Source organism: Salvelinus alpinus, chromosome 31 (assembly GCF_045679555.1).
Source record: "Salvelinus alpinus chromosome 31, SLU_Salpinus.1, whole genome shotgun sequence".
Classification (NCBI taxonomy): Eukaryota; Metazoa; Chordata; class Actinopteri; order Salmoniformes; family Salmonidae; genus Salvelinus; species Salvelinus alpinus.
The window spans coordinates 35,786,923-35,809,699 of NC_092116.1; the positions used below are offsets into that span (position 1 = coordinate 35,786,923).

At 44.6% G+C, this 22,777-nt stretch overlaps 1 protein-coding gene across 1 annotated transcript; it reads left to right on the top strand.

Annotated features, from left to right (window-relative positions):
* The first annotated feature begins 526 nt into the window (after positions 1 to 526).
* LOC139561270 (protein phosphatase methylesterase 1-like) lies at positions 527 to 19,425 on the top strand. The gene is made up of 13 exons (XM_071378254.1): positions 527 to 795; positions 1,940 to 2,108; positions 2,461 to 2,518; positions 2,694 to 2,745; positions 2,863 to 3,017; positions 4,603 to 4,693; positions 5,278 to 5,343; positions 8,115 to 8,268; positions 10,449 to 10,566; positions 16,579 to 16,623; positions 17,660 to 17,724; positions 17,810 to 17,880; positions 19,045 to 19,425. Exons 1-13 carry the CDS (start codon positions 554 to 556, stop codon positions 19,067 to 19,069), a joined length of 1,311 nt encoding a protein of 436 aa, XP_071234355.1. The 5' UTR covers positions 527 to 553; the 3' UTR covers positions 19,070 to 19,425.
* Positions 19,426 to 22,777: the final 3,352 nt, after the last annotated feature.

Sequence of the window (22,777 nt, forward strand, 5' to 3'; positions counted from 1 at the left end):
CTTATATTTTGGGGTTCTCATGGAGTTTGACAGTTGAACTAAGCTCATGAGGCATTTATAAGTTATATTCTTCAACAATCAATGGATATATATAATGAAGTTATACGTTTAAAAAAAATATATGTAACAACTGCTGATTTCCCCTTTAATTCCCAAACGTTAGATTCTAAAATCATCCCTTAGTTCTAGAATTCTCTCCCAGCACATCACACCGTCTCACACAGCCTTCTCTGGAGGTACACCATTGGTCAGCAGTCACCTAAGTCACACACTCCCCAGGGCCCTTTAACCAATAGGACGCTCTATCCCAGATGCTACCTGTCCGCACCATCTGTCTAGGACTGTATCCCAAATGGTAGCATATTCCCTATATAGTGCACTTCTTCCTCATATAATGCGTTGCTTGACCCGATGACCCTGGTCAAAAGTAGTGCACTATATAGGGAAAAGGGTGCGATTTGGGACGAAGCACACACATTGTCCTGTCAGGTACTTGTAGTGTACTTGGTGGGTACTTAGGCTTCGTGCCACATGGTTAGATGTCATTTGGTCGATGGCAGAGGTACGCAGTGAGGTGGAGACTAGTTCTCTAGGTCTAGGAGCCCCACAGCCGGCAGATTACCCCCAGCTACCACACCCTGCTGCAGACCCGACGCTGCCTGTAGCAGAGCCCCAGCTACCTGGCGAAGAGCCCCTGAAGGTACCCGAGGACCCCCAGCCAGAGACACAGGCTGAGCCTGACACCTGTCCACTGCCACCCAGGAGGATGTGGGAGGACAGCTTCGACACAGAGAAGTGAGTTATATTCTAGAGGGTTCTGTCTGTGTTCTAAAGTGTTCTGTTTCCTGAGAATTCTGTCAGACGTTTTAGTCTATTGTGTTTTGTGTTCTAGAGTGTTCTGTCTCTGTTCTAGTCTAGTGTTCTGTGTTCTAGAGGGTTCTGTCTATATTATAGTCCAGTGTTCTGTGTTCTAGAGGATTCTGTCTATATTATAGTCCAGTGTTCTGTGTTCTAGAGGGTTCTGTCTATATTATAGTCCAGTGTTCTGTGTTCTAGAGGATTCTGTCTATATTATAGTCCAGTGTTCTGTGTTCTAGAGGGTTCTGTCTATATTCTAGTCCAGTGTTCTGTGTTCTAGAGGATTCTGTCTATATTCTAGTCTAGTGTTCTGTGTTCTAGTCTAGTGTTCGAGAGGGTTCTGTCTATATTCTAGTCTAGTGTTCTGTGTTCTAGTCTAGTGTTCTAGAGGGTTCTGTCTATATCATAGTCTAGTGTTTTGTGTTCTAGTCTAGTGTTCTAGAGAGTTCTGTCTATATTATAGTCTAGTGTTCTGTGTTCTAGAGGGTTCTGTCTGTGTTCTAGTCTAGTGTTCTGTGTTCTCGAAGGTTCTGTCAGTGTAAAAGTCTAATGTTCTGTGTTTTAGACTAAGTGTTCTGTCTGTGTTCTAATGTTATGTGTTCTCGAGGGTTCTGTCTGTGTTGTAGTCTAGTGTTCTGTTGTTTTTAATCTAGAGGGTTCTGTCTCCGTTCTAGTCTAGTGTTCTAATCTAGAGGGGTCTGTCTGCATTCTAGAATGGGATAGAATCACCGGCAGAAAGCTGATAAATAATATATTTCACCGTCTTTGAAATTGGTTCTTGTAAGTGTTATTGATAATCGATCATATCCACATTTCACAGACAGGCTATACACACACACACACACACACACACACACACACACACACACACACACACACACACACACACACACACACACACACACACACACACACACACAATGTGTTACTATAAAACATAATTTTTTGCTCATTTTGAACTCAGCATTGTTGGAAAGTCTACACCTGTTGTATTTGGCGCATGTGACAAATAAAATTTGATTTTACACACACACATTACACCCCCCCACACACACTAACTCTGTGTATTGTCCTCCGCCAGTTACTCAGCGGTGTCGTGGAGGCAGTATTTTGACCAGTCGGAGGACATCCCAGTCGGACCATCAGAAACCAGAGATGTGTTCAGGGTCTACAGAAACGGTACTGACGGACCTCTACTGGTTCTGCTGCACGGAGGAGGACACTCTGCCTTGTCCTGGGCTGTTTTTACTGTGAGTCTACTATCTTTACAGCTCGGTGAACAATGTTCACAACCCTGTAGGGTTACATGCCTTCCACAGGGTTCAGTCCTGCCTGGCCTACTACTCTTAAACTATCTAGACAAAAAAATAAAATAAAAAATTGTGTTTTTACTGACCAGTGTTTGAAACTGCTTACACACTTTTCCCATTCTTGTAAAAAAAATCATGTCTGTTTTCTTTTGCTTCTGTCTGAACTGTCCATACGGTCTCCACGTCATCTATAAACTCTGGGCTTATCTCTTGACCAGCATTTGAGATTTCCATTCCTGTTATAATACCCATTTTTCTCGTTTATCTGTCGCTCCATCTCCTCGGTCTCCAGACAGCCATAGCCAGTAGGGTGACCTGCAGGGTGCTGGCCATGGACCTCAGGGGTCACGGTGAGTTCAGAGAGCAAAGGTCATCTCAGAATGCCACTCTATTTGATTGTAGTGGACTAGTCGTGGCAATAAGGGTGCCATTTTGGATCCGCGTCCATAGTGTTTTATATAGTCACATCATAAAGACTTCAAAACCCAATGTTTACAGAACGCGTTCACCTCTCCTGCTCTCCAGGTTCCACCCAGGTACGTCAGTCAGACGACCTCTCCACACAGACCATGTCTAGGTAAGAAGATACACACCTGTAAAACATAAGGACATAACTTCCTGTCCCTCTACCTCTCACCTGTACATCACCTGTCCCTCTACCTCTCACCTGTCCCTCTTGTCCCGCCACTCCTAGGGATGTGGCCAATGTGGTGCGAGCGTGCTACGGAGAGGCCCCTCCCCCCATCGTCCTGGTTGGTCACAGTATGGGCGGGGCCATCGCTGTCCACACCGCCTCCAGCATGCTCCTCCCCACTACTGTAGGACTGGTGGTGATCGACGTGGTGGAAGGTAGGGCCCAGTCCATACCGTTAGCAGTAGGCTCCTCCCCACTACTGTAGGACTGGTGGTGATCGACGTGGTGGAAGGTAGGGCCCAGTCCATACCGTTAGCAGCAGGCTCCTCCCCACTACTGTAGGGACTGGTGGTGATCGACGTGGTGGAAGGTAGGGCCCAGTCCATACCGTTAGCAGCAGGCTCCTCCCCACTACTGTAGGACTGGTGGTGATCGACGTGGTGGAAGGTAGGGCCCAGTCCATACCGTTAGCAGCAGGCTCCTCCCCACTACTGTAGGGACTGGTGGTGATCGACGTGGTGGAAGGTAGGGCCCAGTCCATACCGTTAGCAGCAGGCTCCTCCCCACTACTGTAGGACTGGTGGTGATCGACGTGGTGGAAGGTAGGGCCCAGTCCATACCGTTAGCAACAGGCTCCTCCCCACTACTGTAGGGACTGGTGGTGATCGACGTGGTGGAAGGTAGGGCCCAGTCCATACCGTTAGCAGCAGGCTCCTCCCCACTACTGTAGGACTGGTGGTGATCGACGTGGTGGAAGGTAGGGCCCAGTCCATACCGTTAGCAGCAGGCTCCTCCCCACTACTGTAGGACTGGTGGTGATCGACGTGGTGGAAGGTAGGGCCCAGTCCATACCGTTAGCAGCAGGCTCCTCCCCACTACTGTAGGACTAGTGGTGATCGACGTGGTGGAAGGTAGGGCCCAGTCCATACCGTTAGCAGCAGGCTCCTCCCCACTACTGTAGGACTGGTGGTGATCGACGTGGTGGAAGGTAGGGCCCAGTCCATACCGTTAGCAGCAGGCTCCTCCCCACTACTGTAGGACTGGTGGTGATCGACGTGGTGGAAGGTAGGGCCCAGTCCATACCGTTAGCAGCAGGCTCCTCCCCACTAATGTAGGACTGGTGGTGATCGACGTGGTGGAAGGTAGGGCCCAGTCCATACCGTTAGCAGCAGGCTCCTCCCCACTACTGTAGGACTGGTGGTGATCAACGTGGTGGAAGGTAGGGCCCAGTCCATACCGTTAGCAGCAGGCTCCTCCCCACTACTGTAGGACTGGTGGTGATCGACGTGGTGGAAGGTAGGGCCCAGTCCATACCGTTAGCAGCAGGCTCCTCCCCACTACTGTAGGACTGGTGGTGATCGACGTGGTGGAAGGTAGGGCCCAGTCCATACCGTTAGTAATCTGAGGGAAATATGTGTCTCTAATATGGTCATAAATTTGGCAGGTTAGGAAGTGCAGCTCAGTTTCCACCTCATTTTGTGGGCAGTGTGGCACATAGCCTGTCTTCTCTTGAGAGCCAGATCTGCCTACAGCAGCCTCTCTCAATAGCAAGGCTATGCTCACTGAGTCTGTACATAGTCAAAGCTTTCCTTAAGTTTGGGTCAGTAACAGTGGTCAGGTATTCTGCCACTGTGTGCTCTCTGTTTAGGGCCAAATAGCATTCTAGTTTGCTCAGTTTTTTCATTTTGTCTTTCCAATGTGTCAAGTAATTATCATTTTGTTTTCTCATGATTTGGTTGGGTCTAATTGTGTTGCTGTCCTGGGGCTCTGTGGCGTCTCTCTCTCTCTCGCTCCCTCTAGGCAGTGCCATGGAGATGCTACACAGCATGCAGAACTTCCTGAAAGGACGACCCAAGTCTTTTGAGTCTATTGCCCATGCCATAGAGTGGAGGTGAGGAGCGTTCAGCAATACACCACTTCTTAACGTTAGGTTGTGTTTCAAAGACAGTCTATAGAAATATCATGTATTGTTATTATTATTATAATCGGTCTGTTCCATAGAGTGCTATGCTACGTTTCAGTGTTTCACAGTGTTGGTAGAGCTGTTCCATAGAGTGCTATGCTACGTTTCAGTGTTTCACAGTGTTGGTAGAGCTGTTCCATAGAGTGCTATGCTACGTTTCAGTGTTTCACAGTGTTGGTAGAGCTGTTCCATAGAGTGCTATGCTACGTTTCAGTGTTTCACAGTGCTGGTAGAGCTGTTCCATAGAGTGCTATGCTACGTTTCAGTGTTTCACAGTGCTGGTAGTGCTCTTTCTCAACTGTCTGTCTCTGTCTGTCTGTCTGTCTGTCTGTCTGTCTGTCTGTCTGTCTGTCTGTCTGTCTGTCTGTCTGTCTGTCTGTGTGTCTGTCTGTCTGTCTGTCTGTCTGTCTGTCTGTCTGTGTGTCTGTCTGTGTGTCTGTCGGTGTGTGTGTGTGTGGGTGTGTGTGTGTGTGTGTGTGTGTGTGTGTGTGTGTGTGTGCTCTCTCCTTCAGTGTTAAGAGCGGTCAGATCAGGAACCGGGAATCAGCACGAGTATCCATGGTGGGACAGATCAAGAGGTAAACCATGCTAATCCTACTCTACTGGAACCAGAGGGGAAAACTGCACAGCCGCATAAATATTCTGAAATAACTTTACAAAATCTGATTGACCCCAAACACATATCTTCATTTTATCTATCTTTCCTAATGAACCAGAAAATCTGTTAGCTGGCTAATTTATTGATACCACTTTGAAGTAAACCCCTCTGGGTTGTTGTAAATGCGGTATACAAAATAACACAGCGTTCATATTCAATGTAAACTCAGTTAGTCCTATCCTGGACGTCCCTAAAACATGACTTCTTCCCTCGTCCCTGGACTTCAGCCACGTTTTGTTACGTTACAGCCTTATTATAAAATGTATTAAATAACTTTTTTCCCTCATCAATCTACACACAATAATGCATAATGACAACGCGAAAACAGGTTTCATTATTTTATTTTTTGTTGCAAATTTGTTAAAAATAAAAAAACAGAAATACCTTATTTATAGAAGTATGAGACTCAAAATTGAGCTCAGGTGCATCCTGTTTCCATTGTTCATCCTTGAGATGTTTCTACAACTTGATTGGAGTCCACCTGTGGTAAATTCAATTGATTGGACATGATTTGGAAAGGCACACACCTGTCTATATAAGGTCCCACAGTTGACAGAGCATGTCAGAGCAAAAACCAAGCCATGAAGTTGAAGGAATTGTCCGTAGCGCTCCGAGAGAGGACTGTGACGAGGCACAGATCTGGGGAAGGGTACCAAAACATTTCTGCAGCATTGAAGGTCCCCAAGAACACAGTGGCCTCCATCATTCTTCAAATGGAAGAAGTGTGGAACCACCAAGACTCTTCCTAGAGCTGGCTGAATTGAGCAATCGGGGGAGAAGGGCCTTGGTCAGAGAGGTGACCAAGAACCCGATGGTTACTCTGACAGAGCTCCAGAGTTCCTCTGTGGAGATGGGAGAACCTTCCACCTCTGCAGCACTCCACCAATCAGGTGGTAGAGCGGCCAGACAGAAGCCACTCAGTAAAAGGAACATGACAGCCCGTTTGGAGTTGGCCAAAAGACACCTAAAGGACTCTCAGACCATGAGAAACAAGATTCTCTGGTCTGATGAAACCAAGATTGAATTCTTTGGCCTGAATGCCAAGCGTCACGTCTGGAGGAAACCTGGCACCATCCTAACGTTGAAGCATGGTGGTGGCAGCATCATGCTGTGGGGAAGTTTTTCAGCAGAATGGACTGGGAGACTAGTCAGGATCGACAGAAAGGTGAATGGAGTAGAGTACAGAGAGATCCTTGATGAAAACCTGCTCCAGAGCACTCAGGACCTCAGACTGGGGCGAAGGTTCACCTTCCAACAGGACAACGACCCTAAGCACACAGCCAAGACAACGCAGGAGTGGCTTCGGGACAAGTCTCTAAATGTCCTTGAGTGGCCCAGCCAGAGCCTGGAATTGAACCCGATCAAACAGCTCTGGAGAGACCTGAAAATAGCTGTGCAGCAACACTCCCGATCCAACCTGACAGAGCTTGAGAGGATCTACAGAGAAGAATGGGAGAAACTACCCAAATACAGGTGTGCCAAGCTTGTAGCTTCATACCCAAGAACACTCGAGGCTGTAATTGCTGCCAAAGGTGCTTCAACAAAGTACTGAGTAAAAGGTCTGAATACTTATGTAAATTTGATATTTCAGTTTTTTAAATTTTTTAAAATAAATTGTATATACAATTTAACAAAAGCCAGTTGTTAGTTCAGAGATTCGGAAGTTCATTCCATCCATTCTATTTGCAATGGTTGCTATGCAAATAAAAATAATTGGCATGTAGCTATAGAGGCTAGTTACTAATTTTCTAGCTAGCCAACTAAAGCTAACACATGATCACATGATCAAGCATCTGAAATTACAGAAAACTATGTGCACTTTCGTTTCTTTTACCATTTTGTTTTCTATTGACATTTAATTGGATATATCCATTATAACGATCCTTATAATTAATTAATTAATTATAATTAATTGGCTCACAGAAGCTGTCAGTCTCGTCACATTCTTATTCGTGGAGATTGAAAAAGAAACCCAGGAAGGTTTAGACCCCAACTGTCGCAATCTGAATGCCTCGTAGCTTGAGGAAATAATGTCTTTAATAACGTTTTTTACATGGGAGATGAAGTTTATAAATTGACTGGCTGGGCTAGTGGACGTGCATTGATACATCGAATGGAACTGTGAACTGGCATTACCCCGGGGGAATACGGAGATTGTAGTGCTATAACTCCCTGCTATTAACCAATCAGCTTCCAGTATCCGAACACGCCATTTTATAATGGTTTGGTAGATTAAGCCAATGCCTATGAGTTTTCTCCCAGTCTTTCTGTATTGGCTAATGAAGGCCAAGTTTGACTCGTTGGTCTACCAGACTCTTCACGCATTTGTCTGGGAACAAGATTACCTTAATCCTAACCTTAAAGACGTCCTCCAGCGATTTTGGAACTTTTACTGTTAAAAAGCGATATTCCAAGTATAAATACAATAAAGTAGACTAAAGGGTAAAATAAAATAAAATAAAAATTGGGCACAACTGCAAACTTCACATAGGGAATCTGTGATCTGTATCATGACTTACCTGGACCACCTATTGAGATGTGCCTTCTATTAAGTAAATCAGTAGTTAAACGAGGTTAAAAAGAGACTCGAGTTCCACTTGCACCATTTAAACTTCAACGGGGTGACATCAGAGTTGAACATCCCAAGGATCCAATTTAGACTTCTCAAAATGTCTCACCTGTACTATGTAGGCACGTAGAGGTGGAGGATGTTGTTGAATCACCTGAGCAGGCCATCCCTGTTAGCGACGTAGTCGTCGAGAGCAACGAGGAGATCTACGTTGACCCGAGCTACGTTAGCGACAAGCCGGACGGTACGCCAGAGGTGAACATTCCAGAACCTGAGGTAAGAAACCGACGTCCTTTACACACACACACACACACACACACACACACACACACACACACACACACACACACACACACACACACACACACACACACACACACACACACACACACACACACACACACACACACACACTAACCACCATTTTGTTTGTTGCTTTCCCTTTATTTAAGCAGGGCACTCACCATTGAGACGAGGGTATCTTTCACAAGGGAGCAAATATTTCATTTCTCTCAAGTTTAATAGTAAAACAACAGTCTGTTTTCATTTCTCTCGAGTAGGCTCTAGAAAAGTAGGTGGTCTTTTGAATTTGCAGTCTCTCTCAACCCTCCCACTTTTCCCACTACATTTCATATACAGGTTCTGTAACCAACGTAAGCCAAGTCTCCCTCTTTTCCTCAGAGAAAACTGCTTGATTCTGGCCCTTATAGGCTACCGTACAAAAGACATGACCCATAAAACCGGAGAGTTATTTCTATTGGTGCATTGGCAGGATGCATTTTAAACTCATAAAGCATAATGGTGGGCAGTCCTAAAACTTGGTTACTTGCCGGAAACTGCTTGATTCTGGCCCTTATAGGCTACCGTACGGACTGGACCGTTAAACAAACGGTTAAGCTACACCATGTTACCTCACTAGCAAGTTATAGCTAACGACCTGGGGGCCGCGTTCAAGCAGGACACAATGTTTTGGAACATTCAGATAGAAAATGCTATGTAGAACAAACATGCCTCTCTGACATGTTGAATAAGGAATAACGTCGGCTCTATTCATAGCATTTCTATCTGTAATGTTCGAGAAAGTTTTTCAACTTAATGTAGCCGTGGTAACATTACCGGTAGTCTACTGAACGTAGCCATGGTAACATTACCGGTAGTCTACTGAATGTAGCCGTGGTAACATTACCGGTAGCCTACTGAATGTAGCCGTGGTAACATTACAGGTAGCCTACTGAATGTAGCCGTGGTAACATTACGGGTAGCCTATTGAACGTAGCCGTGGTAACATTACAGGTAGCCTATTGAACGTAGCCATGGTAACATTACAGGTAGCCTATTGAACGTAGCCGTGGTAACATTACGGGTAGCCTATTGAACGTAGCCGTGGTAACATTACGGGTAGCCTATTGAACGTAGCCGTGGTAACATTACGGGTAGCCTATTGAACGTAGCCGTGGTAACATTACGGGTAGCCTATTGAACGTAGCCGTGGTAACATTACGGGTAGCCTATTGAACGTAGCCGTGGTAACATTACGGGTAGCCTATTGAACGTAGCCGTGGTAACATTACGGGTAGCCTATTGAACGTAGCCATGGTAACATTACAGGTAGCCTACTGAACGTAGCCGTGGTAACATTACCGGCAACCTTTCGGTTACTGGCCCAACACTCTAAACACTAGGCTACTTGCTGCCCCAAAAGACAGAGGGGTCTGGACCGCAAAATGGTTTGATAGCCGCAGGTCTGTACGAGAAGGCAGGGGGAGGATGCTTTGGGAATATCTTACTCTCCTACCTCCACCTCGGCTCCACCTCGAGTCCACCTCGGCTCCACCTCGGCTCCACCTCGAGTCCACCTCGAGTCCACCTCGGCTCCACCTCGGCTCCACCTCGGCTCCACCTCGGCTCCACCTCGAGTCCACCTCGGCTCCACCTCGAGTCCACCTCGAGTCCACCTCGAGTCCACCTCGAGTCCACCTCGAGTCCACCTCGGCTCCACCTCGACTCCACCTCGACTCCGAACTACGCAGTAGTTCTCCAGCTCTCGTCGACCCTGGAAAATGGTCCATATCCATGATAGAATCCACAGCAGCTACTGAAGAGCTCGTCGAGTCCTAGCGACGGTCCCCTTTGATAGTTTACCAGCGTGGCACCAAAAACAGCATTCAGCTTTGAAGTCCTCCTTGTTCAGAGTGAGACGTTCTTTTAGGGGCCGTGATTTTCTCTTAACAGTTCAATGATTCCTTCTCAACAGAGCGTTGTGTCATATTTATTACAAGGTCTGTAAAATCCTCCTCCTGTGAACATGTCGCTGGACTCACTATTTGAGTGTGAACAGTATTTCCATTTTTTGGGGTTCAGTTTACACACTCCAGGAGTGTCTGAAGTGACCGATGCATTCAGTGTGTTCTCCTAGTTAACCCGGTGACGGTTTTAACCCTTTGGTGTGTTATCAGGGTGTGTATAGCTGGCGTATAGACCTGTCCAAAGCAGAGAAGTACTGGGACGGATGGTTCAGAGGAATCTCTAATCTGTTCCTGGGATGTAACCTGCCCAAACTCCTCCTGTTAGCAGGTATATGACACTACAGTCTAATCCGTCCTTATTTTACCCCAGGTACATGACACTACAGTCTAATCCGTCCTTATTTTACCCCAGGTACATGACACTACAGTCTAATCCAGCCTTATTTTACCCCAGGTACATGACACTACAGTCTAATCCAGCCTTATTTTACCCCAGGTACATGACACTACAGTCTAATCCGTCCTTATTTTACCCCAGGTACATGACACTACAGTCTAATCCGTCCTTATTTTACCCCAGGTACATGACACTACAGTCTAATCCGTCCTTATTTTACCCCAGGTACATGACACTACAGTCTAATCCGTCCTTATTTTACCCCAGGTACATGACACTACAGTCTAATCCGTCCTTATTTTACCCCAGGTACATGACACTACAGTCTAATCCAGCCTTATTTTACCCCAGGTACATGACACTACAGTCTAATCCGTCCTTATTTTACCCCAGGTACATAACACTACAGTCTAATCCGTCCTTATTTTACCCCAGGTACTACAGTCTAATCCGTCCTTATTTTACCCCAGGTACATAACACTACAGTCTAATCCGTCCTTATTTTACCCCAGGTACTACAGTCTAATCCGTCCTTATTTTACCCCAGGTACATGACACTACAGTCTAGTCCGTCCTTACTTTACCCCAGGTACATGACACTACAGTCTAATCCGTCCTTATTTTACCCCAGGTACATGACACTACAGTCTAATCCGGCCTTATTTTACCCCAGGTACATGACACTACAGTCTAATCCAGCCTTATTTTACCCCAGGTACATGGCACTACAGTCTAATCCGTCCTTATTTTACCCCAGGTACATGACACTACAGTCTAATCCGTCCTTATTTTACCCCAGGTACATGGCACTACAGTCTAATCCGTCCTTATTTTACCCCAGGTACATGACACTACAGTCTAATCCGTCCTTATTTTACCCCAGGTACATGACACTACAGTCTAATCCGTCCTTATTTTACCCCAGGTACATGACACTACAGTCTAATCCGTCCTTATTTTACCCCAGGTACATGACACTACAGTCTAATCCGTCCTTATTTTACCCCAGGTACATGGCACTACAGTCTAATCCGTCCTTATTTTACCCCAGGTACATGACACTACAGTCTAATCCGTCCTTATTTTACCCCAGGTACATGACACTACAGTCTAATCCGTCCTTATTTTACCCCAGGCACTACAGTCTAATCCGTCCTTATTTTACCCCAGGTACATGACACTACAGTCTAATCCGTCCTTATTTTACCCCAGGTACATGATACTACAGTCTAATCCGTCCTTATTTTACCCCAGGTACATGACACTACAGTCTAATCCAGCCTTATTTTACCCCAGGTACATGACACTACAGTATAATCCGTCCTTATTTTACCCCAGGTACATGACACTACAGTCTAATCCGTCCTTATTTTACCCCAGGTACATGACACTACAGTCTAATCCGTCCTTATTTTACCCCAGGTACATGACACTACAGTCTAATCCGTCCTTATTTTACCCCAGGTACATGACACTACAGTCTAATCCGTCCTTATTTTACCCCAGGCACTACAGTCTAATCCGTCCTTATTTTACCCCAGGTACATAACACTACAGTCTAATCCGTCCTTATTTTACCCCAGGTACTACAGTCTAATCCGTCCTTATTTTACCCCAGGTACATGACACTACAGTCTAGTCCGTCCTTACTTTACCCCAGGTACATGACACTACAGTCTAATCCGTCCTTATTTTACCCCAGGTACATGACACTACAGTCTAATCCGGCCTTATTTTACCCCAGGTACATGACACTACAGTCTAATCCAGCCTTATTTTACCCCAGGTACATGGCACTACAGTCTAATCCGTCCTTATTTTACCCCAGGTACATGACACTACAGTCTAATCCGTCCTTATTTTACCCCAGGTACATGGCACTACAGTCTAATCCGTCCTTATTTTACCCCAGGTACATGACACTACAGTCTAATCCGTCCTTATTTTACCCCAGGTACATGACACTACAGTCTAATCCGTCCTTATTTTACCCCAGGTACATGACACTACAGTCTAATCCGTCCTTATTTTACCCCAGGTACATGACACTACAGTCTAATCCGTCCTTATTTTACCCCAGGTACATGGCACTACAGTCTAATCCGTCCTTATTTTACCCCAGGTACATGACACTACAGTCTAATCCGTCCTTATTTTACCCCAGGTACATGACACTACAGTCTAATCCGTCCTTATTTTACCCCAGGCACTACAGTCTAATCCGTCCTTATTTTACCCCAGGTACATGACACTACAGTCTAATCCGTCCTTATTTTACCCCAGGTACATGATACTACAGTCTAATCCGTCCTTATTTTACCCCAGGTACATGACACTAGTCTAATCCAGCCTTATTTTACCCCAGGTACATGACACTACAGTATAATCCGTCCTTATTTTACCCCAGGTACATGACACTACAGTCTAATCCGTCCTTATTTTACCCCAGGTACATGACACTACAGTCTAATCCGTCCTTATTTTACCCCAGGTACATGACACTACAGTCTAATCCAGCCTTATTTTACCCCAGGTACATGACACTACAGTCTAATCCGTCCTTATTTTACCCCAGGTACATAACACTACAGTCTAATCCGTCCTTATTTTACCCCAGGTACTACAGTCTAATCCGTCCTTATTTTACCCCAGGTACATAACACTACAGTCTAATCCGTCCTTATTTTACCCCAGGTACTACAGTCTAATCCGTCCTTATTTTACCCCAGGTACATGACACTACAGTCTAGTCCGTCCTTACTTTACCCCAGGTACATGACACTACAGTCTAATCCGTCCTTATTTTACCCCAGGTACATGACACTACAGTCTAATCCGGCCTTATTTTACCCCAGGTACATGACACTACAGTCTAATCCAGCCTTATTTTACCCCAGGTACATGGCACTACAGTCTAATCCGTCCTTATTTTACCCCAGGTACATGACACTACAGTCTAATCCGTCCTTATTTTACCCCAGGTACATGGCACTACAGTCTAATCCGTCCTTATTTTACCCCAGGTACATGACACTACAGTCTACTCCGTCCTTATTTTACCCCAGGTACATGACACTACAGTCTAATCCGTCCTTATTTTACCCCAGGTACATGACACTACAGTCTAATCCGTCCTTATTTTACCCCAGGTACATGACACTACAGTCTAATCCGTCCTTATTTTACCCCAGGTACATGGCACTACAGTCTAATCCGTCCTTATTTTACCCCAGGTACATGACACTACAGTCTAATCCGTCCTTATTTTACCCCAGGTACATGACACTACAGTCTAATCCGTCCTTATTTTACCCCAGGCACTACAGTCTAATCCGTCCTTATTTTACCCCAGGTACATGACACTACAGTCTAATCCGTCCTTATTTTACCCCAGGTACATGACACTACAGTCTAATCCGTCCTTATTTTACCCCAGGTACATGACACTACAGTCTAATCCAGCCTTATTTTACCCCAGGTACATGACACTACAGTCTAATCCAGCCTTATTTTACCCCAGGTACATGACACTACAGTCTAATCCGTCCTTATTTTACCCCAGGTACATGACACTACAGTCTAATCCGTCCTTATTTTACCCCAGGTACATGACACTACAGTCTAATCCAGCCTTATTTTACCCCAGGTACATGACACTACAGTCTAATCCGTCCTTATTTTACCCCAGGTACATGACACTACAGTCTAATCCGTCCTTATTTTACCCCAGGTACATGACACTACAGTCTAATCCAGCTTTATTTTACCCCAGGTACATGACACTACAGTCTAATCCAGCCTTATTTTACCCCAGGTACATGACACTACAGTCTAATCCAGCCTTATTTTACCCCAGGTACATGACGCTACAGTCTAATCCAGCCTTATTTTACCCCAGGTACATGACACTACAGTCTAATCCAGCCTTATTTTACCCCAGGTACATGACACTACAGTCTACTCCGTCCTTATTTTACCCCAGGTACATGACACTACAGTCTACTCCGTCCTTATTTTACCCCAGGTACATGACACTACAGTCTACTCCGTCCTTATTTTACCCCAGGTACATGACACTACAGTCTAATCCGTCCTTATTTTACCCCAGGTACATGACACTACAGTCTAATCCAGCCTTATTTTACCCCAGGTACATGACACTACAGTATAATCCGTCCTTATTTTACCCCAGGTACATGACACTACAGTCTAATCCGTCCTTATTTTACCCCAGGTACATGACACTACAGTCTACTCCGTCCTTATTTTACCCCAGGTACATGACACTACAGTCTACTCCGTCCTTATTTTACCCCAGGTACATGACACTACAGTATAATCCGTCCTTATTTTACCCCAGGTACATGACACTACAGTCTAATCCAGCCTTATTTTACCCCAGGTACATGACACTACAGTCTAATCCGTCCTTATTTTACCCCAGGTACATGACACTACAGTCTAATCCAGCCTTATTTTACCCCAGGTACATGACACTACAGTCTAATCCGTCCTTATTTTACCCCAGGTACATGACACTACAGTCTAATCCGTCCTTATTTTACCCCAGGTACATGACACTACAGTCTAATCCAGCCTTATTTTACCCCAGGTACATGACACTACAGTCTAATCCAGCTTTATTGTACCCCAGGTACATGACACTACAGTCTAATCCGTCCTTATTTTACCCCAGGTACATGACACTACAGTCTAATCCGTCCTTATTTTACCCCAGGTACATGACACTACAGTCTAATCCAGCCTTATTTTACCCCAGGTACATGACACTACAGTCTAATCCAGCCTTACTTTACCCCAGGTACATGACACTACAGTCTAGTCCGTCCTTATTTTACCCCAGGTACATGACACTACAGTCTAATCCAGCCTTATTTTACCCCAGGTACATGACACTACAGTCTAATCCAGCCTTACTTTACCCCAGGTACATGACACTACAGTCTAGTCCGTCCTTATTTTACCCCAGGTACATGACACTACAGTCTAATTCGTCCTTATTTTACCCCAGGCACATGGCACTACAGTCTAATCCGTACTCATTTTACCCCAGGTAACCTGGGTAACCTACTGGGTACGTCCTACTCCATAGGCGGGAATCGTGCCTGTATTTCTCATTTGTTGTCCATTTTGGCTGCACTTTGGCCATATGTCACAGAGCTGTAATCTTGAAACAGTAGTGCAACATTTGGGCAATGTCTCATTTCCCAGAGAGTCAGACGAACTGTTGGATACCATTTCTATGTCTCTGTGTCCAGCATGAAGGAAGGTAGAGGTAGTTCGTATGTCTCTGTGTCCAGCATGAAGGAAGGTAGAGGTAGTTCGTATGTCTCTGTGTCCAGCATGAAGGAAGGTAGAGGTAGTTCGTATGTCTCTGTGTCCAGCATGAAGGAAGGTAGAGGTAGTTCGTATGTCTCTGTGTCCAGCATGAAGGAAGGTAGAGGTAGTTCGTATGTCTCTGTGTCCAGCATGAAGGAAGGTAGAGGTAGTTCGTATGTCTCTGTGTCCAGCATGAAGGAAGGTAGAGGTAGTTCGTATATCTCTGTGTCCAGCATGAAGGAAGGTAGAGGTAGTTCGTATGTCTCTGTGTCCAGCATGAAGGAAGGTAGAGGTAGTTCGTATGTCTCTGTGTCCAGCATGAAGGAAGGTAGAGGTAGTTCGTATGTCTCTGTGTCCAGCATGAAGGAAGGTAGAGGTAGTTCGTATGTCTCTGTGTCCAGCATGAAGGAAGGTAGAGGTAGTTCGTATGTCTCTGTGTCCAGCATGAAAGAAGGTAGAGGTAGTTTGTATGTCTCTGTGTCCAGTATGAAGGAAGGTAGAGGTAGTTTGTATGTCTCTGTGTCCAGTATGGAGTGTGTTTCCCAGGTTTTAAAAGAAACCTGAGAGGTAAAATAATGATGGAGGATGTGTGTTCGTCTCCAGGTGTAGATCGTCTGGACAGGGACCTGACTATAGGCCAAATGCAAGGTAGGTCTAAACACCATTAAACAGACTGTATAGCAACACAGACAGTGTACAAGGTGGGTCTACACAGTATTATACAGATTGCCCCACAGTGTACAACCAAACTACTCTGTGTGTGTTTAAACTATACTTGAAGACCAGAAGTCCCCACAAGATTAGTATATGATCAGAAATTTGACCAACCGGGGACATTTTGTTGGTCCCCATGAGGTCAAATACTATTTATATTTCTAAGGGGTTTAGGGTTAGTTTTAGGGTTAGTTTTAGGGTTAGTTTTAGGGTTAGGATTTAGGGTTAGGAGCTAGGGTTAGGAGCTAGGGTTAGGATCTAGGGTTAGGAACTAGGGTTAGGAACTAGGTTTAGGGTTAGTTTTAGGGTTGGGAGCTAGGGTTGGGTTTAGGGTTAGGAGCTAGGGTTGGGTTTAGGGTTAGGAGCTAGGGTTGGGTTTAGGGTTAGGAGCTAGGGTTGGGTTTAGGGGGTTTAGGAGCTAGGGTTGGGTTTAGGGTTAGGAGCTAGGGTTGGGTTTAGGGTTAGGAGCTAGGGTTGGGTTTAGGGTTAGGAGCTAGGGTTGGGTTTAGGGTTAGGAGCTAGGGTTGGGTTTAGGGTTAGGAGCTAGGGTTGGGTTTAGGGTTAGGAGCTAGGGTTGGGTTTAGGGTTAGGAGCTAGGGTTGGGTTTAGGGTTAGGTTTAGGAGCTAGGGTTGGGTTTAGGGTTAGTTTTAGGGTTAGGAGCTAGGGTTAGGAGCTAGGGTTGGGTTTAGGGTTAGTTTTAGGGTTAGGAGCTAGGGTTGGGTTTAGGGTTAGGAGCTAGGGTTGGGTTTAGGGTTAGGAGCTAGGGTTGGGTTTAGGGTTAGGGAAAATAGGATTTTGAATGGGACTGAATTGTGTTAGCTGTACAAGGTTAGCTGTACAAGACTGTGTGTGATAGAGAGAGCTAGAGTGTGTGTGTGTGAGAAAGAGAGTGGAGTGTGTGCGAGATTGACACACACACACACACACAGTTCTCTGACTGAAGACTACCTGTTGTACTATTCTCCTCAGGCAAATTCATGATGCAGGTGCTGCCCCCTAGTGGCCACGCAGTGCACGAGGACACACCAGACAAAGTAAGACACATGCACGCACCCGCACACACACACATACATACACACACTCACACTCACACTAACATGCATGTTGTCTGTTGTGCAGGTTGCAGATGCTCTGGCCAGCTTTCTGTTCAGACACAAGTTTGCTGAGGCCAGCAGAGGTCAGCGCACGAGGTGAGACATGCTAACACGCTAACTGACCCTGAACCTATAGTGAATCTAGAGAAACATGCTAACACGCTAACTGACCCTGAACCTATAGTGAATCTATAGAAACATGCTAACATGCTAACTGAACCTATAGTGAATCTATAGAAACACGCTAACTGACCCTGAACCTATAGTGAATCTATAGAAACATGCTAACATGCTAACTGAACCTATAGTGAATCTATAGAAACATGCTAACATGCTAACTGAACCTATAGTGAATCTATAGAAACACGCTAACTGACCCTGAACCTATAGTGAATCTATAGAAACATGCTAACATGCTAACTGAACCTATAGTGAATCTATAGAAACATGCTAACTGACCCTGATCCTATAGTGAGCCTATAGAAACATGCTAACTGTCCCTGAACCTATAGTGAATCTATAGAAACATGCTAACTGTCCCTGAACCTATAGTGAATCTATAGAAACATGCTAACTGACCCTGATCCTATAGTGAATCTATAGAAACATGCTAACCTGCTAACTGTCCCTGAATCTATAGAAACATGCTAACTGACCCTGATCCTATAGTGAATCTATAGAAACATGCTAACTGACCCTGAACCTATAGTGAATCTATAGAAACATGCTAACTGACCCTGAGCCTATTGTAAACCTATAGAAACATGCTAACTGACCCTTAGCCTATTGTAAACCTATAGAAACATGCTAACTGACCCTGAACTTATAGTGAATCTAACAAAAACATGCTAACTGACCCTGAACCTATTGTAAACCTCTAGAAACATGCTAACATGCTAACTGACCCTGAACCTATTGTGAACCTATAGAAACATGCTAACTGACCCTGAACTTATAGTGAATCTAACGAAAACATGCTAACTGACCCTGAACCTATTGTAAACCTATAGAAACATGCTAACATGCTAACTGACCCTGAACCTATTGTGAATCTATAGAAACATGCTAACTGACCCTGAACCTATTGTAAACCTCTAGAAACATGCTAACATGCTAACTGACCCTGAACCTATTGTAAACCTATAGAAACATGCTAACTAACCCTTAACCTATTGTAAACCTACAGAAACATGCTAACATGCTAACTGACCCTGAACCTATTGTAAACCTATAGAAACATGCTAACTCACTCTCTTTCAGCTCTTCCTACCCTTTCACGCGGTGAAGTCAGCAGGCCTACAGAGAACATCCAGTCTTTCTGTGTCCTGAACAACAAACGTTTGTTTTAAATTCGATAACTTTCATATTTTTACTTTCCAACAGTTTATAATGCTTTAGTATTAACCTTGGTTATGTAATTTTAGCATCTTAGTCACTTAGAATTCCATCTTTTACAGTCAGTGTAGTTCAGTAAACATATTGCATTGTGTTTAAGGTAGAAGCCCCAGTATTATGGGCAGCGGGATGGTGTTATGTATGTAGTAAAAATGTGTCTAGTTGGACTGTGACTCAACGTATGTAGTAAAATGTGTCTAGTTGGACTGTGACTCAACGTATGTAATAAAAATGTGTCTAGTTGGACTGTGACTCAAACATGTGTTGGGTAAACAGTTCTCATTAGAGAGGAATGTAACGATCACACACACACACACACACGCACGCACACTAAGGAACGCAAGCATGCACACACAGTAATATGATACAGGTGGGGAGTGATGATATTTCCATCAAGGCTACATTTCCTGTTGTGTGAAGGAAGCCATGTTTTAAAGGACGCTAGAAAGACAACAATAACATGTAGTAGCAGGACTGTGGGCTGGTTTCTGATAAACATAGTCCTGGCCTGTGGACTGGTTTCTGATAAACCTAGTCCTGGAATACAGACTTGTTTCTGATAAACTTAGTCCTGGAATACGGACTGGTTTCTGATAAACATAGTCCTGGACTACGGACTGGTTTCTGATAAACCTAGTCCTGGAATACGGACTGGTTTCTGATAAACCTAGTCCTGGAATACGGACTGGTTTCTGATAAACCTAGTCCTGGAATACGGACTGGTTTCTGATAAACCTAGTCCTGGAATACGGACTGGTTTCTGATAAACATAGTCCTGGACTACAGACTGGTTTCTGATAAACATAGTCCTGGAATACGTACTGGTTTCTGATAAACCTAGTCCTGGAATACGGACTGGTTTCTGATAAACATAGTCCTGGAATACGGACTGGTTTCTGATAAACATAGTCCTGGAATGTGGACTGGTTTCTGATAAACATAGTCCTGGAATGTGGACTGGTTTCTGATAAACATAGTCCTGGAATACGGACTGGTTTCTGATAAACATAGTCCTGGAATACAGACTGGTTTCTGATAAACCTAGTCCTGGACTACGGACTGGTTTCTGATAAACCTAGTCCTGGAATGTGGACTGGTTTCTGATAAACATAGTCCTGGAATACAGACTGGTTTCTGATAAACCTAGTCCTGGACTGTGGACTGGTTTCTGATAAACCTAGTCCTGGAATACAGACTGGTTTCTGATAAACCTAGTCCTGGACTGTGGACTGGTTTCTGATAAACCTAGTCCTGGACTGTGGACTGGTTTCTGATAAACCTAGTCCTGGAATACAGACTGGTTTCTGATAAACATAGTCCTGGAATACAGACTGGTTTCTGATAAACCTAGTCCTGGCCTGTGGACTGGTTTCTGATAAACCTAGTCCTGGACTGTGGACTGGTTTCTGATAAACCTAGTCCTGGAATGCGGACTGGTTTCTGATAAACCTAGTCCTGGACTGTGGACTGGTTTCTGATAAACCTAGTCCTGGAATACGGACTGGTTTCTGATAAACCTAGTCCTGGACTGTGGACTGGTTTCTGATAAACCTAGTCCTGGAATACAGACTGGTTTCTGATAAACATAGTCCTGGACTGTGGACTGGTTTCTGATAAACCTAGTCCTGGAATGCGGACTGGTTTCTGATAAACCTAGTCCTGGAATGCGGACTGGTTTCTGATAAACCTAGTCCTGGAATACGAACTGGTTTCTGATAAACATAGTCCTGGAATGCGGACTGGTTTCTGATAAACCTAGTCCTGGACTGTGGACTGGTTTCTGATAAACCTAGTCCTGGAATACGGACTGGTTTCTGATAAACCTAGTCCTGGACTGTGGACTGGTTTCTGATAAACATAGTCCTGGAATACAGACTGGTTTCTGATAAATCTAGTCCTGGAATACAGACTGGTTTCTGATAAACATAGTCCTGGAGTACGGACTGGTTTCTGATAAACCTAGTCCTGGACTGTGGACTGGTTTCTGATAAACATAGTCCTGGAATACAGACTGGTTTCTGATAAACATAGTCCTGGAATACAGACTGGTTTCTGATAAACATAGTCCTGGACTGTGGACTGGTTTCTGATAAACCTAGTCCTGGACTGTAGGCTGGTTTCTGATAAACCTAGTCCTGGAATACAGACTGGTTTCTGATAAATCTAGTCCTGGAATACAGACTGGTTTCTGATGAACCTAGTCCTGGACTGTGGACTGGTTTCTGATAAACATAGTCCTGGAATACAGACTGGTTTCTGATAAACATAGTCCTGGAATACAGACTGGTTTCTGATAAACATAGTCCTGGACTGTGGACTGGTTTCTGATAAACCTAGTCCTGGACTGTAGGCTGGTTTCTGATAAACCTAGTCCTGGAATACAGACTGGTTTCTGATAAACATAGTCCTGGAATACAGACTGGTTTCTAATAAACATAGTCCTGGACTGTGGGCTGGTTTCTGATAAACCTAGTCCTGGAATGTGGACTGGTTTCTGATAAACATAGTCCTGGAATACAGACTGGTTTCTGATAAACATAGTCCTGGAATACAGACTGGTTTCTAATAAACATAGTCCTGGACTGTGGACTGGTTTCTGATAAACATAGTCCTGGACTGTGGACTGGTTTCTGATAAACATAGTCCTGGAATACAGACTGGTTTCTGATAAACATAGTCCTGGAATACAGACTGGTTTCTGATAAACATAGTCCTGGAATACAGACTGGTTTCTGATAAACATAGTCCTGGAATACAGACTGGTTTCTAATAAACATAGTCCTGGACTGTGGACTGGTTTCTGATAAACATAGTCCTGGAATACAGACTGGTTTCTGATAAACATAGTCCTGGAATACAGACTGGTTTCTGATAAACATAGTCCTGGAATACAGACTGGTTTCTGATAAACATAGTCCTGGAATACAGACTGGTTTCTGATAAACATAGTCCTGGAATACAGACTGGTTTCTGATAAACATAGTCCTGGAATACAGACTGGTTTCTGATAAACCTAGTCCTGGAATACGAACTGGTTTCTGATAAACATAGTCCTGGAATACAGACTGGTTTCTGATAAATCTAGTCCTGGAATACAGACTGGTTTCTGATAAACATAGTCCTGGAGTACGGACTGGTTTCTGATAAACCTAGTCCTGGACTGTGGACTGGTTTCTGATAAACCTAGTCCTGGACTGTGGACTGGTTTCTGATAAACCTAGTCCTGGACTGTGGACTGGTTTCTGATAAACCTAGTCCTGGACTGTGGACTGGTTTCTGATAAACATAGTCCTGGACTACGGACTGGTTTCTGATAAACATAGTCCTGGACTACGGACTGGTTTCTGATAAACATAGTCCTGGACTGTGGACTGGTTTCTGATAAACATAGTCCTGGACTGTGGACTGGTTTCTGATAAACATAGTCCTGGACTACGGACTGGTTTCTGATAAACTTAGTCCTGGAATACGGACTGGTTTCTGATAAACATAGTCCTGGACTACGGACTGGTTTCTGATAAACATAGTCCTGGAATACGGACTGGTTTCTGATAAACCTAGTCCTGGAATACGGACTGGTTTCTGATAAACCTAGTCC

What these genes read in the sequence shown, in the direction of transcription:
- LOC139561270 (XM_071378254.1), top strand. Translation starts at nt 554, where the DNA reads ATGGCAGAGGTACGCAGTGAGGTGGAGACTAGTTCTCTAGGTCTAGGA. An exon ending in GACAGCTTCGACACAGAGAA is followed by an intron (nt 796 to 1,939) that starts GTGAGTTATATT and finishes GTCCTCCGCCAG; the next exon opens with TTACTCAGCGGTGTCGTGGA. An exon ending in CATGGACCTCAGGGGTCACG is followed by an intron (nt 2,519 to 2,693) that starts GTGAGTTCAGAG and finishes CCTGCTCTCCAG; the next exon opens with GTTCCACCCAGGTACGTCAG.